Genomic DNA, 13,706 nt, shown 5'->3' with positions numbered 1-13,706 from the left:
CTGGGTGTCCCCGGGGCTCCCTCTGGAGGTGGGAGGTGGAAGCTGGGTGTCCTCGGAGCCACCCCTCCCGCCCAGGCCAAGCCGCCCCACCCCGAAGGCTGATAGGAGTCTTCTTCCTGACAGGCCTTTAGCTGGGAAATCGCTCTGGGCAGGGAGCCAGGCCCCGGGCTGGGAATCCCAGCTGCCTGTCTGAGCAAAGCCACTTTCTGGATGGCAAGGGGTCCCCACCGATGGGAGGCCCACAGTCCCCTCCAGCACCCCAGCCAATCTCCCCATCAAACAGATCAGCCTTACCCTGTGCAGAGTTCCTGCTAATCTCAGGCTCAACTATTTCACCACCTTCAAGAGGGTCTGGCAAGAACCACATCCTGGGATTTTCTAAGGAAAAACCCAGAGATGCTGGGAGCCAGAGCTGTGGTGGCCACATCCCCTTGGCCTGGTCTTGACCCCAGACAAAAAGGCCTGTCTCCTTCCCAGCTGACCCCATAGCCCTTGGATAGCAGGCCCCAGGACATGAACTGCTTGCGATGGGGAGGGGGTGGGTGTTGACTCTGTGTCTGAGCCATCTCTGTGTCCTATGACACCCACCCTTCTCCCAGCACTAAATAACCAGGGGAAGGGGGAGGGGGAAAGGAAAGGACAGGGGAAGGGGGAGAGGGAAAGGAAAGGAGAGAAGAAAAGAGGAGGGGGGTGAGGAGGGAAGGAGGGAGGGAGGGAAGGAAGTCAGGCAGTCATTTTCCAATCTGTGTCTGTCCCTTTCACACCATCACCATATGCTCCTTCTTCTCCTCCTCCAAGGAGCCAGGCTTGCTGCAGGACAGATGGACCAACGGATAGACGGATTTGCTTGCAGCACACACGTGCTCCTGTTATAGTCTTAGTTCTGACCCTGACGCTCAGAAAACAGACTGGCATGGAGGACTGTCTCATTTGGGATGTTGTCACCTCCAAAGCATGCCCCAAAGGAAGAGAAATAAAAGCAATTACATTTCTCTTCTCAAACTTCTTGTCTTGCAAATAACTATGCAAGACTAAGACAGGCAGCTGACAGGGACAATGTCTCTTTCACTGGTTCTAACCTGAATCTTTCCATCTGAGGCCTGTGCTTTCCTGCCCTTGGCCCCAACTCCAGCTTCCCAGGGATAGACACTTGCATTTGTTCTAGGCATTTTGGGGGACAGGGGTGGGCAGGGCAGGGGTCAGAGTTTACAGGAGACACAGTGCTCTCACATGCTGGAATTGAGCAGGTTTTCTTTACAGCGGCCCTCTGAGGTAGGGACTAGAATCCCCATTTTACAGATAAGGAAACTGAGGCTCTGTGACCTTGCCCAAGGTCATACAATAAGTAGCTCCCATGTCTGCTGGTGGCCGGGAAGGAGGCTCCCCAAGGTATAAGAGCTTGGCCCAGAGCCCACCGCAAGACTCCAGCACTTTCGAGCCTCCAGGCCTGCCTTATAAGCCCAAAGGCTGAGTGGCCAGCTCGGGCACTGGGCCGGGCCTTGTAGGGAGACAAGGCAGTGCTGCCAAACGCTCGGCCCCAGGATGGCCTCCCCTGCCTGGCTAAATTTAGCGGCTCTGTGGAGCGTGGAGGGGGCCCATGCCAGTCCTGGAGGCCAGCCTGAACCCTCAACGGGGTCGGCACAGGCTCCAATGGGTCTCCCTGGCCACTCAGAGTCCCAAGGCCGCAGGGGTCACATCCTTGCCGGAAGAGTTCAGTCCAACCCCCACGCCATCTGGGCCTCCCTTGGTGTCTAGGGACTCACCCAATGCCACGCAGCCCTCAGATGCTGGCTGGAACACGGCCCTGGGCCAGCTTGACAGAGACTGTCAAGGGGAGGTGGGGGGCAGGCATCTATGGGGAGGTCACAGTAGGGGTCCGCAGGACTGGCTTCTCCCCATTGCCCGGACCTCGTGCTGCTTCTCCCGCCTCTTCTATCTGCTCACCCCATCATGGGCCATGGCCCAGCTGAAGCCCCTCCTTCTAAGCGTCCGAGGCATCACGGCCCCTGGTTGTCCCTCATCCTATCGGACTGTTTCCTGTTGGTCCCTAGCCTCCCTCTGCCTCCGGAATGTGGGGACTCCACGGGCTGGCCCAGCCCCTTGCCCCTCAAACACTGAGCCCTGGCTTGGGAGGCCCGTCGCCTCCCGATGATGCTGAAACCACTCCCCCCACTCAGCAGCCCCAGGCCCTCACACCTCCTCCAGCTCCCGCCTCCTTCTCTTCTTCCAAATCAACCTGTATTGAGGGATAATTTACATACAATAAAATGTTCCTGTTTTAAGCACACAGTTTGATGAATTCTGACACATGTATGTAACCACCGCCCAATCCATCACTCTAGATTGTTCCCTCCTGCCCCTTTGCTGTCAATCTCTCCCCAACCCCCAGCCCCAGGCAATCACTGCCCTGCTTTGTCGCTATAGACTTGTTTCGCCTTTTCTAAAACTTCACGTAGGTGGAATAATTGCAGTTTGAGCTCTTGTTGGGTCTGGCTTTATTTACTTAGCATGAGGGTTTTAAGCTCTATCTGTGCTATGGATGTGCTCCTCTTTACTGCTGATGAGTATTCTGTTGTATGCACATACCACAGTTTGTTTATTCTTCCCCTGCTGATGGACATTTGGGTTGTTTTCAGTTTGGGGCTACAATTAATACAGCTGCAATGGACACTCAGGTTCAGGTCTGTGAGGATGTATGTCTTCATTTTCTGTTTTTGCCCCTCCATTTCTCCCAGTGCAGCCCCAATGGGGTCCCTCCTACCCCTGTGAGGGGTGCAGCATGGGGGGCGTAGGCCAGGCCTCTGGAGGGGGCAGGAGGAGGCCATGGGCACTGGGCAGCTGCCACCCCTGAGCCAGGGAGAAGTGTGCCGGGCTTGCCCCGGAATTCCCTCTTGGGCGAGCGGCTGTGAGGTAGGAAACCGCTGTTTACCTTGGCTGCCCCATCTTGGCCTGTCGGGCTCCACGCTGTGGGCTGGACAAGGCTGGACTTGGGCAGACCTGGGTGTGGGTGGAGGTAAAGCGGGCCCTGCGACGAGCCCCAGAGGCTGCTGGGAGCACTGGAGCCCACCTGCCTCCTACTCAAGGCCCCCCAGGCCCAACTTAGTGCCACACCCTGCCTGCCAGCCAAGTCAGACCGCAGAGGGCCTCAGGCTCTGCATCTGTAAAACAGAGCCCTTCCCCCTGCCCGTGCCATCTCACAGAGCTGGGTGAGGACCCTTGGAGGGGAGGAGCATGAAAAGGCTTTGCCATCTGAGAGGTCTTATAGATGGACCTTGCAGGAGGGAGAATCCTTCTGCCCATCCCTGGCTCCCTCTGTGAGCTCTGTGCCAAGTCCTGTCCCCCATCCCCAAATAAAACCTGGGTGCTCCTAAGGGTTGGTCCTGTCTCCTCCAGCCATGGCTGGCTTTATGGGCGTGTGACCTGTGACGTTGCACACGGCCCTGCACTCAGAAGCCCCGCACTTGATCTAATGCACTGCTGTCACTGTTAAGAAATTCTTAACTTTTTTTTTTCAGTGAGGAAGATTGGCCCTGAGGTAATATCTGTCGCCAGTCTTCCCCTTTTTTTGCTTAAGATTGGCCCTGAGCTAACATCTGTGCCAGTCTTCCTCTATTTTGTACATGGCTTGCTGGCCCAGCATGGCTTGACGAGTGGTGTAGGTCTGCGTCCGGGATCTGAACCCGCAAACTGGGGCTGGCCCCAAGAAATTCTTAACTTTTGAACAAAGGGCTCAACATTTTCATTTTGCACTGAACCCTGCAACTTAACATGGTTGGTCCCTGCCTCTGGCCCTATGGGCAGGGCCTGAGTCCCCTTCCCGGGGCAGCTGGGGAGAGGATCAGATACAGAACCTTCATGAGTGAGTCTTCCCTTCACAGGAAACAAGGGAGACACGGGACGTGGCTAGTCCCTTCCCAGAGCCCCTGCTCCCAGAGGGCAGGGCCACCTGGGCAGGTCAGGAGTTCATCTCAAGCAGCCTCGCAAAGGCCCCTGGACAGTGTGAGCTGAGGGAAGCCTCAGGAGGTGCATTTGAGTGGTGCCTGGGGCCGGCCCCGTGGCTTAGTGGTTAAGCGTGCGCGCTCCGCTACTGGCGGCCAGGGTTCGGATCCCGGGCGCACACCAACGCACTGCTTCTCTGGCCATGCTGAGGCCACGTCCCACATACAGCAACTAGAAGAATGTGCAACTATGACATGCAACTATCTACTGGGGCTTTGGGGGAAAAAAAAGGAGGAGGATTGGCAATAGATGTTAGCTCAGAGCCAGTCTTCCTCAGCAAAAAGAGGAGGATTAGCATGGATGTTAGCTCAGGGCTGATCTTCCTCACAAAAAAAACAACAAAAAAAAAGAGTGGTGCTTGGAAGGACAACAGGTGGATGCTGTCCTGGGGTGTGAGGAGGGGAGAGAGAGAGCAAGAGAGAAACCTCAGGGAGACACAGGAGCCATAGAAGAGCCAGGGCTGCGGGCCCCTCTGCGGGGTGCAAGGGGCCCCTGATATCCAGGCTCCAGGCCCAGCCCTGCTGTGGGCCAAGTCAGGACCCCTCCCAGACTGTTTCCTCAGGGTAGACATGTGAACTGTAACACGTGTAAAGGGCTTTGAACACGTGCACAAACTGTCCAGTCTTGTCCATGCGAGTCAGCCCCTCTCCTGAGCCTTGTCTCAGAGGAAGACCACGACCCCTGGCTGGCGATGTGGGAGCCCCATCTTCGCTCACGTTTCCTGGGGTGGGGCCCAGGTGGACACGAGTGGGCACATGAGGGACCGCTTTCCAGGAAAACAGACACCGATGGTCTTTCGCTGCCCCAGGCACTTGACCTTTATTTCTCTACCAGACGGCATGTCAGGGGGGTGATGGGGCCCTGCCGCCGCCCAGACCTCCCTTCCCGCGCAGGAAAGCAGAGAATCTCTGTGGGCACAAGAGGAGCACCCCGACTCTGCTCCTCTCACAGCCCCCCTAGAACCTGTGAGAGAGGGTAGAAGGCGTGGGGGAAGGGGCCACAGAATGTGAAGCCCATTTGTCTGCAAGGCAGGCCAAGTGGGCTTTTGATTCTGGGGACCAGGACAGGGACGTGGGTCTTGATTTACATATAAAATAATCACTTTGTACACTGTCTGGGAGGCCAAGGACACAGTCATTTACTCACTGTTTTCTTCTACGCCTAGCTAGTTTTTGCCAAAGGGGCAAAAGCTGAGTTAAGAGGACATTTCTGTCCAGCAAATGCTCTTTTCCTATGATCTGACATGATCCACGTGGACATGCGTTCCTCCAGCAAGGAGGGAGGGAGAGGAAGTGCCCTTGGGTAACTGGCCATTCTTAGTGGCATCTTTTTGGCTCATGGGTGTGTGCAGTTGGGGGCAGAGTGAGGTCAAGAGTCCAGGGGACTCAGAATCACCCAGCTGTGCAGACCGCGAGATGACCGCACACTGGGTTGGGGTGGGAGGGCACAGTGGTCAGAGACCCAAGGATGTTTGGGCACATCCGGCCTCTGCTTGGCAGAGCAGGCAACACGGAGACTGCATGTCTCATTTGCTTAGGACAGAGAGACCTGAGTGTGGGAGTGCACCGATCTGAGGCAGGAAGGCTGGCCATCTCCCAGGAAGGGGGTCCTTGCTCAGCCCCCCTCCCCACTCCTATGTCCCCCTCTGACCCTTCAACTCCCTGCACATATAAAAAGAAACAGGCTCAAGTCCTCATGAGCTGACTTTGTGCAAGCAGAGCAGAGTGGGGGGGCTGCCTGCCCTCGCTGTGCACAGCTGGGCCCAGATGTTCCCCCCTCCACCCCCAGCCGACCAGGCCCCAGACCAGACACTAAGAGAGAGGTCAGAGGGGCCCCCAGGGAGTCCTCTGTCAGTGCAGAGGCGCCAGTCACCAAATAAATGCTCAGCCTCCAAGTGAGGGGGTGTAGGCTCTGGAACGTGCTCGTGGATTTGGGGGTGGAGGGCTCTGCGTCTCTGGATCTGCCGCCAGCTCTGGCTTCTGGGCAAGCCCCTTCCAGCTGCAGCTCCTGGGCCAGAGCTTCAGGGGCGAACTTCCCAGGAGAGTCCCAGAGACAGGAATTACAGAGCTCCAAGGCAGATGGCAGCAGGGACAGAGACCCCGGGCCTGGGCCTGGGCCTGGGGGTAGCTGTTCCGGCCTCGGCAGGGCCCAGTGAGCAAGCGGGCGAGCGTGGTGGCGGCACAGGGAGTGGGGGTGGATGCTGGGGCACCATCAGTCTGAGGTATGCACGGGAGACTCCACTCTGCTTCCGGCACTCACTTCTGGTCCTTTTCTTCTAGAAGAAAAACCGAGAGCATGTTAAGATGTGTGTCTGACAGCACACATCCAGGCTGGTTCCTTCCGGCCCCTTCCAACCTCCATTTCTTCCAGGACAGCCCCACTCTCCCACAGCATCCCTCAGTCAGCCCCCAGCCCCGGTACCCAGCTGCCGCCCGGACACATTCCCCTGGATGTCCTCCAGGTCTCCTTCACTCCACGTGTTTCATCGTCTCCAGCCCACCCCTATGCATATTCTTCTCTTGGTTTTCAGTTTGGGAACCACCATCTACCATCAGGAGGTCCAGAAACCAGGGCATCCTTGACTCCTCACTCATCCCATATACCCAGGCCTGCTGATTTTACCACCTACATCTCTCGAGCTCATCTCTTCCTCCGCTGCCTTCCCTGCCCAGGCCTCAAGGCTTCTCAGCTCTGCCCTCAGCCCCATCGGAGCTCACCATCACCCTCCTGCCCCTGGCATCATGTTAGAAACCCAGCCTATCATCTCCTTTGATGGCTCCCCACTGCCCTTAGAATAAACTCCAAGCCCACCTCCCCCTGTATCCTGGGCTCTCCCGGATCTGTCCCCACTTAGCCTCTCCAGGCCTCCCCTCCCCTCAGCCCGGTCCCGCAGGCCTCTGCCTGACAGCTGCTCAGCCACACCTGGGCAGAGCCAGGAGGTGGGGCAGGAGGCCCCCCCGCAACCCCCGGGGGCTGACCCGGCATCCACAATTCTCCCCACGACACATCCCTCGTAAATCATGGGGGAGCCATGAGCATCAGGCCTCAGCAAAACTTCCCTACAAGGCCACTAGGCTAGCTTGGGAACATAACGCCCCATCCAGCTTTAGGAGGCCCAAGGGACTGCGGCCACACGGGCAGAGCTGTCTGGGCTTCCAGTGGGCATACTCCACCCCACCTCTCAGATGTGGCCACAGAGGTCCAGTCTGAGTCTGTCCTGTGGGCTCCATAGCCACTCCTGACAGCAGGGCACCACCCTTTCAAGCCAAACCTCTCCAGAACCATGGTCAACATCTCAGGTCAATGGTGGAGGTAGAGGGGTTGCCCGGGACCAGCTCACCCTGGGCTGGGACTCAGTGTCTCTCCCCAGACCAGCTCAACACAGCTTCCCAGCCTCCGTGCCTTTAGTCTCACCCCCTCCTGTCTGTCCTCCATGGGCACCCAGCCCCCCGTCATGCTTCCACCCTTCTGCAGCTCCCACTGCCCTGAGGAGAAAGTCCAGGGTCCTTACCTCGGCATTTGAGGCCCAGCATGCTCTGGCCTCACCTCTCTCCCCTGCACTCTGAGCCCTAGTCCCACTAGAGACGCCAAGCCATGCTCACCCAGCCCGCCTCCACCAGGTTCCATCCTCCCCTTTCAAACCTCTGCTCAAACCCCACCTCTTCTAGAAGCCACCCCAACTCCGGCCAGCCCTTCCGACCTGCCCCACTCTGCTAGGGTCTGCTCCCTCCACCCAGGCCTGGAATCCTCTACTGTCCAGCAGTGCTGGACAGTGCCCAAGACAGGCATTTCCCCACTGGCTGAGAAGTTTTCTCACTTTTAAGTTTTCTCACGAAAATGTGCTGAACCCCTTGGCAGTTGTGGTCATGAGCGAAGGCTCTCGAGGAAGACAGAGAAGCTGCCCATGTCCCCAGGAGGCCTAGCTTTGCAGGTGAGTTAGTGTGGGCAAGGCTGGCCAGCAGATTTCCTTGGCTCTCGTGGTGGAGTTTTAGGTGACAGACCCATTTCCATTTCCCCCTCTTCACGTCCCTGGAGTGTCCACAAAGGGTGGGCCACACAGAACCATGCAGGGGGCAGAATGTCTTGTCCGGCTCCCCCCACCCCACCCATGGGTCCAAGGGGCCTTGCTGTGGCTGAGCACCCACCTCTACCCTCGGGGAAGCCCCCCCATGTGTGTGGTCACCCTCTGGACAGGACAGACCTGTGGTGGGCCAGCTTCTCCAGAGAGAGAAGGCCAACTTGTTTTGGCCTTTTGTTTTTTTCTTTTTTTTAATTTTATTTATTTATTTTTTCCCCCAAAGCCCAGTAGATAGTTGTATGTCATAGCTGCACATCCTTCTAGTTGCTGTATGTGGGACGTGGCCTCAGCATGGCCGGAGAAGTGGTGTGTCGGTGCGCACCCGGGATCCGAACCCGGGCCGCCAGCACCGGAGTGCAGGCACTTAACCTCTAAGCCACGGGGCCGGCCCCTGGCCTTTTGAATAAGATGAAATACTCGCTGTGCCCTTGAGGGCTGGCGAGTGTGGGAGATGGTGGCCGACTGATTGCCTTGGCCCCTGTGGTATGACAGGCATGTGATCTATTTATAGCGCCCCCCCAGGCACCTTCCCCTGGGGCCAGGACACATTCCTGCCAGAAGTGGCCCTCAAGGACCCAGCTGCTCCAGCACAGGCCTTAGCCATTGCTGGCCTAACCCGGGTCCTCCGTAGCAGCCTGGCTGTGGGCTGCTGCCTTGGTCAAACTCCCACGAAGCGGAGTCTCTTGCCCCAGCTTCCTCCCACTCTGGGCAGCTCTGACAGCGAGAACGGTGTGCTTCCCTTGCCCCCGGGAGGTTCAGAAGCACCCACTCTCGGAGGCCCCCTGGCAGAGGCAGGCAGATGGACGCCAGGTCCTAGCCTGCTCCTCTACACACTGCCCCCACTCCCAACTCCTGCCCTTCTGTCCTCCACTCCTGAGTTAAAGCAGACCCAGAGCTGTGAACTCAGAAACAGAGAACCCCTCTTCCACCCATCCACGAGGTGACACCAGAGGCCAACCCGTGTGGTCTGGGGTCCGGGAGGTGGTCAGCGGCTGCCCACTCCATGCCTGGGAGACTGTCCTGAGAATGCCTGGATAAAGACAGGCTGAGTTCAGAGAGGTCAAAGGCCAAGGCCCAGAGGAGGGATGCGCCCAGCCATGCAGGGATGGTGGCAAGTGAGGAGAGTGAGGCGGCGTGGCCCTACGCGGTGCTCATGCTGGCTGCCCAGTGAGCCCAGGACCCTGACCCCTGCAGCACAAGACCCTGCAGGCACCATGGTCACAGCCCCCAGAGCCCCTGCATGTCCTCTGTTTGGCAATCCAAGAACACCTCCCCGAGGCTAAAGCTGCCACCGGCCCACTGCAGCCCAAGAGCAGAGCTGGGTGGGGAGGCAGGCCAGAGGCGAGCAGGGCGGGGAGGGTCTGGGGCCTCCCACTCACCGTCCATGTGGTTCCGGGACAGGTACTTGAGGGCCTCGTCCAGCAGGATGACCGGCAGGGATATCTGGAGCACCACTACCCACTGGCGCCCGCTCAGTGGGGTCACCTGGAAAATGAGCTGGAGGGGGCAGTTTGGTTAAAGGAAGGACTGCCCAGTGCCCCTGCATTCACCCACTTCACATACCCAGCTACAGGGGCTCTTCAAGAGCAAGTCCAAGATGTCCCTCGAGGTCCCACCTCTGATCTCTGTCCACCCTGTTCCCTCTGCGTGAAGTGCCTTCCTCTGCCCTCCCCCTCAGGACCAAATCCCATGGGTCCTGCTGAGAATGGGAAAGAGCTCAGTCTTTCCTCCTGCCCCAGCCTTGGGAGACTCTCTACCTCTTCTTTCCTCAAGTCTGGGGGCTCCCGAAGGATAGGACACGTCTGGAGGACGGTGGCTGGCCTCCCCTCTCCCAGTCCTCCAGGAAGTTTCCATCGCAAAGGGGCCCAGAAAGGCCAGAGGATTAGGACGCTGTCACCCCAGAGCAGGGGAGTGGGGTAGGGCGGCGACTCACGGGCAGGGGCGGCACCAGCAGGATGAGGAAGTGCAGGGCCATGGACATGGCCACGGCTGCCAGAAGCCAGGGGTTCAGCCAGGGCGGCATCCGCAGCAACGACTGGTTCTCTGAGACGCTGCCAAGGGCACAGGGCGCTCACCTCGGGCCAGGCTGCGGGCAGGCCCTGCTGCGGGCACCCATCCACCCCCCCATGTGGAGATGCAGGGGGTGGCCTGAGCCTCAGCATTTCCTTAATTGGGCCTACGGACCGGAACGCTTCTGGGAGGCCAGTGCAGCCCAGAGGGGTGTGTCACTGCGGCCTGCTCAGCCCCCAAGGCCGTCTCCTAGGGCTTAGACCCCCTTTCTCCATCCCTCAGACCCAATCCTGGCCCCTCTATTTCTCCAGACCCCAATCTTGGCCCACTTTGTCCCCTGGATCCCAATTCTGGGCCCCATTGACTCTCAGAACCTTCTTCTGGACGCCTCTGCCCCTCCGACTCCAATCCTGGGCTCCCTGACCCTCAGCCCCAAATCCTGGACACTTCTGACCCTCAGACCCCAATCCTGGACACCTCTGACCCTCAGACCCCAATCCTGGACCCTCTGACCCCAATTCTGGGCCCTGCCTGACCCTCAGCCCCGACTCTTAAGCCTCAGCCCCACCCCTCACCCCAGCTCCAGGCCCCTCTGCCAGGCCCACCTGTTGAGGGCGTTGCACATTTCAATGGTCACCAGCACAGACAAGGCCATGGTTGTGGGGAAGCGTGACTCGAAGACCTTGCAGTCGATGTCAGCAAAGAGCGGGTTGTCCTCGGAGCACTTCAGGAAGTTCCTCTGAGGGCACCGCGGTGGAGTTGGGTGGGGTCGGGGAGAACGGTGGTCAGGGGAGGGGCCGGTGTGTGAGGAGAGGGAAGCCTCACTCCGCCTGCAGCCCACATCTGAGGACTCAGAACAACCAGTGGGCAAAGCAGTGCCATGGGAGGCTCCAGGGAGGGGTGCTCACCCAGGATGTGGGCGGAGGGGCTGCACTGGCCAGCGAGAAGCATTTGCACCAATGGGCAGACTGTTCTGGGGCAGGGGAATGGAGGGACAGAGGGAGAGCAGTTGGCATTAGGCTGGGGAGGACGGCAGGGGACCCTGGGATCAGGGGAGGGTCTAGGCTTTACCCTGAAGGTGCACGGGGGCCCTGAGCATCAGAGGTGCAGGAGTGGGGGTGGTGATTAACTGAGACCACTGAATAAGGAAATGCATAGGAAAACCAATAAGCAAAATTATGCTTGAACAGAATTCACCTGTGGTTGGTAGACAATGAAGGCTACACATGCCCTACTCACTATTAATAAAGAAGATCCCATTCACACCTGCCTCCATCTCTGCACTGAAATCGACCTCTACCAGACCTGCTTTTTGCTTCTGACATGGAGCATGAACTGCCAGGTGCAGTCTTGCTACACAGCTTCATCATAACAAGAAGCTCTCAGGGCTGGATAACGGAAGTGGCCCTCGCCCCTGCAGCCCCAGGGGACAGTTTTCTTCCTGCTTAGAAACCTTGCTCACAGAATCTGCTGTGATAACATGCCGAACTGAGGACATGCGTGAGAACTTCTGTCTTGTTCTCTTCCGCATCACGGGGACGAGTGCGAATGTGCATAACCGTTAAACAGCTCCGCTCTCCAAAAAGATAAATCTGTCCTCTGGAGTCTCATCTTTTAAGCTCTTTTAAGGCAAGAACACAGAGATCTTTTAAGCTAAGGGTTTAGAAACTGGGGCCACGTGCTGTAAAAATAACTCTCAAAGAGAAAGCTGTAAAATGACCGGCTGTCTGATCTGTCCAGTAAACACATCCCTGTTTTCCCACAGTGTGTAAATGCCGGTAAGGCGACTGTCAGCCAGAAGGGGCCGCTGGCACTTCCCTCTTCTTGCTCATGCAGGAGGAAAAATTATAGAATATGGCTTGGCTAGATTTCTTAGTTTAACAAAGAGGTGGAGAATCTCATCTCATCTAAATCAACAGTGAGATTTTTCTCCAAAAGCCAAGCTACAGTATTTGGGTCAAGTGCACGTTTTTATTTGGTGCCGATCACAGAGTAGAGGAAATGTCCTGAACTTTGAACCCACTCACAACCTAGAGGACCAAATGCTCCTGTCACTTGTGCCACCACCGTCAGGCCCCACCTCCCAGATCTTAACGGCCTACGCGTGTACACACACACACACACGCAGCGCACACACCTCCCACTCGGGCATGTGCATGCTTAGATCCTTATGCACGTGCACAGGAAGGCAATATAAACAGGATCATATCAACAAGTTTCAATAGATAGACACCCGGCCCAGTTCAGACCTCCTGGGTCTCACCAGTGAGCACCTGCCACACGTGCATTATGGCCCAGGTTGTGGGTCACAGTGCAGCCTCCTGATTGTTTATTAGAAGGTGCTCAGGGTTGGCACGTCTGTCTCACAGGTTCATCAGGAGCCCCTGTGGGGGTGGGGGCCTGTTTCTTTGGGTGAAGCCGCTGCTCTGCCTACTCCTTCCCTTTGCCTCCCTGGCTATTTCCTTTTTTTTTTTTCTTTTGGTGAGGAAGATTGGCCATGAGGTAACATCTGTGCCCATCTTCCTCTATTTTGCATGTGGGATGCTGCCACAGCATGGCTTGATGAGTGGTGCATAGGTCCCCACCCTGGATCTGAACCCGGGCACCCAGGGCTGCTAAAGCAGAGTGCGCGAACTTAACCAGCCACCAGGCTGGCCCCCAACTATTTCTTATTTACCTTATCCTGGGAGCAAGGCCTCCTCTGGGTTTCATTCACTTAATTAACACTTACATAGCTCTTGCTATGTGGCAGGGTTTGGTCTAAGCACTTTATAAGTACTGACTCACTTAATCCTCTCCATAACCCTAGGAGGTAAGGACTATTATTAACCATTTTACAGATGAGGAAACCAACAGAGAGGTTAAGTAGCCTGTCCAAAGTCACACAGCTAGTGTGTGGTGGAACTAGGGTCTGAACCCAGGCAGCCTGGATCCAGGCTCCATGCTCTCTGCTCGTAACCACTCTCCGCCCTTTGGCAGCTTCCTCCAGGAACCATGGGGCTCTGGGCTCCTCTCCTGAAATTCCAACAACTGGAGATGAAAGTTCTACCTCAGGTCTAACCTTGACCACCTCCGAGTCCCACAGCCCCCTGCCTTTTCTCCACGGAAGCACTTCTCACCTCGAAATGTGACTGCCCATTTCCGTGGCTCTCTCCCCCACCAGAGAGTAAGCTCTTTGCAGAGACCACCTGCTGGGTCACTGTCACAGCTCTGGTAACTTGTGCCTGGCACACAGTTGGTGCCTAATAGCCATTTCTTGACCAAGTAGATAAATGAGAAAGGGAATGACCTGAGGAGTTGGGAAGGTGACACCAAGGGGACTGGGGACTGATGAGTAGTGGGTGTTGGGTGGGTTGTCTAGCACGACCCCCAGGTGCCTGGCTTGGGTGACCACACAGGAAGCAGAACCGAGATGGGGATGGAGGAGAAGACTGTTTGGGGGAAAGGTGATAGGGTTGATTTTGGACTTGGAGAGTGCAGCGGGCCTGTGGGACATCCCAGAGGAGGCTCCAGCTGGATACATGGGACTGGGCTCAAAAGAAAGGTCAGGGAGAAGGTCCTTGGAGGTTTGGGGTCCACAGTATACAGAATGGTAACAGAGACAGGCCTGGAGAAGGCA

At 57.2% G+C, this 13,706-nt stretch overlaps 1 protein-coding gene across 5 annotated transcripts in view; it reads right to left on the bottom strand.

The window, feature by feature from the left end:
- Positions 1 to 4,790: 4,790 nt before the first annotated feature.
- ATP2A3 (ATPase sarcoplasmic/endoplasmic reticulum Ca2+ transporting 3) overlaps positions 4,791 to 13,706 on the bottom strand; it is a 34,543-nt gene continuing 25,627 nt past the window's right edge. For 3 of the 5 annotated variants that reach the window (XM_014789667.2, XM_087440612.1, XM_087440611.1), the window contains 4 exons: positions 10,693 to 10,826; positions 10,011 to 10,128; positions 9,457 to 9,574; positions 4,791 to 6,274 (listed from right to left, as the gene is read on the bottom strand). In XM_014789667.2, the coding sequence (XP_014645153.1) occupies positions 6,255 to 6,274; positions 9,457 to 9,574; positions 10,011 to 10,128; positions 10,693 to 10,826 (390 nt within the window). In that variant the 3' untranslated portion in view covers positions 4,791 to 6,254. Of the gene's footprint in view, positions 6,275 to 9,022; positions 9,123 to 9,456; positions 9,575 to 10,010; positions 10,129 to 10,692; positions 10,827 to 13,706 lie in introns of all 5 variants that reach the window. The other 2 variants (XM_087440613.1, XM_004433261.3) reach the window with 2 other exon arrangements.

This window comes from Ceratotherium simum, chromosome 16 (assembly GCF_057802395.1).
Source record: "Ceratotherium simum simum isolate JZ-2026a chromosome 16, ASM5780239v1, whole genome shotgun sequence".
NCBI classification, from domain to species: domain Eukaryota; kingdom Metazoa; phylum Chordata; class Mammalia; order Perissodactyla; family Rhinocerotidae; genus Ceratotherium; species Ceratotherium simum.
The sequence above is the reverse complement of the archived record's forward strand: the minus strand, read 5'-3'. Positions and strand labels throughout refer to the sequence as shown.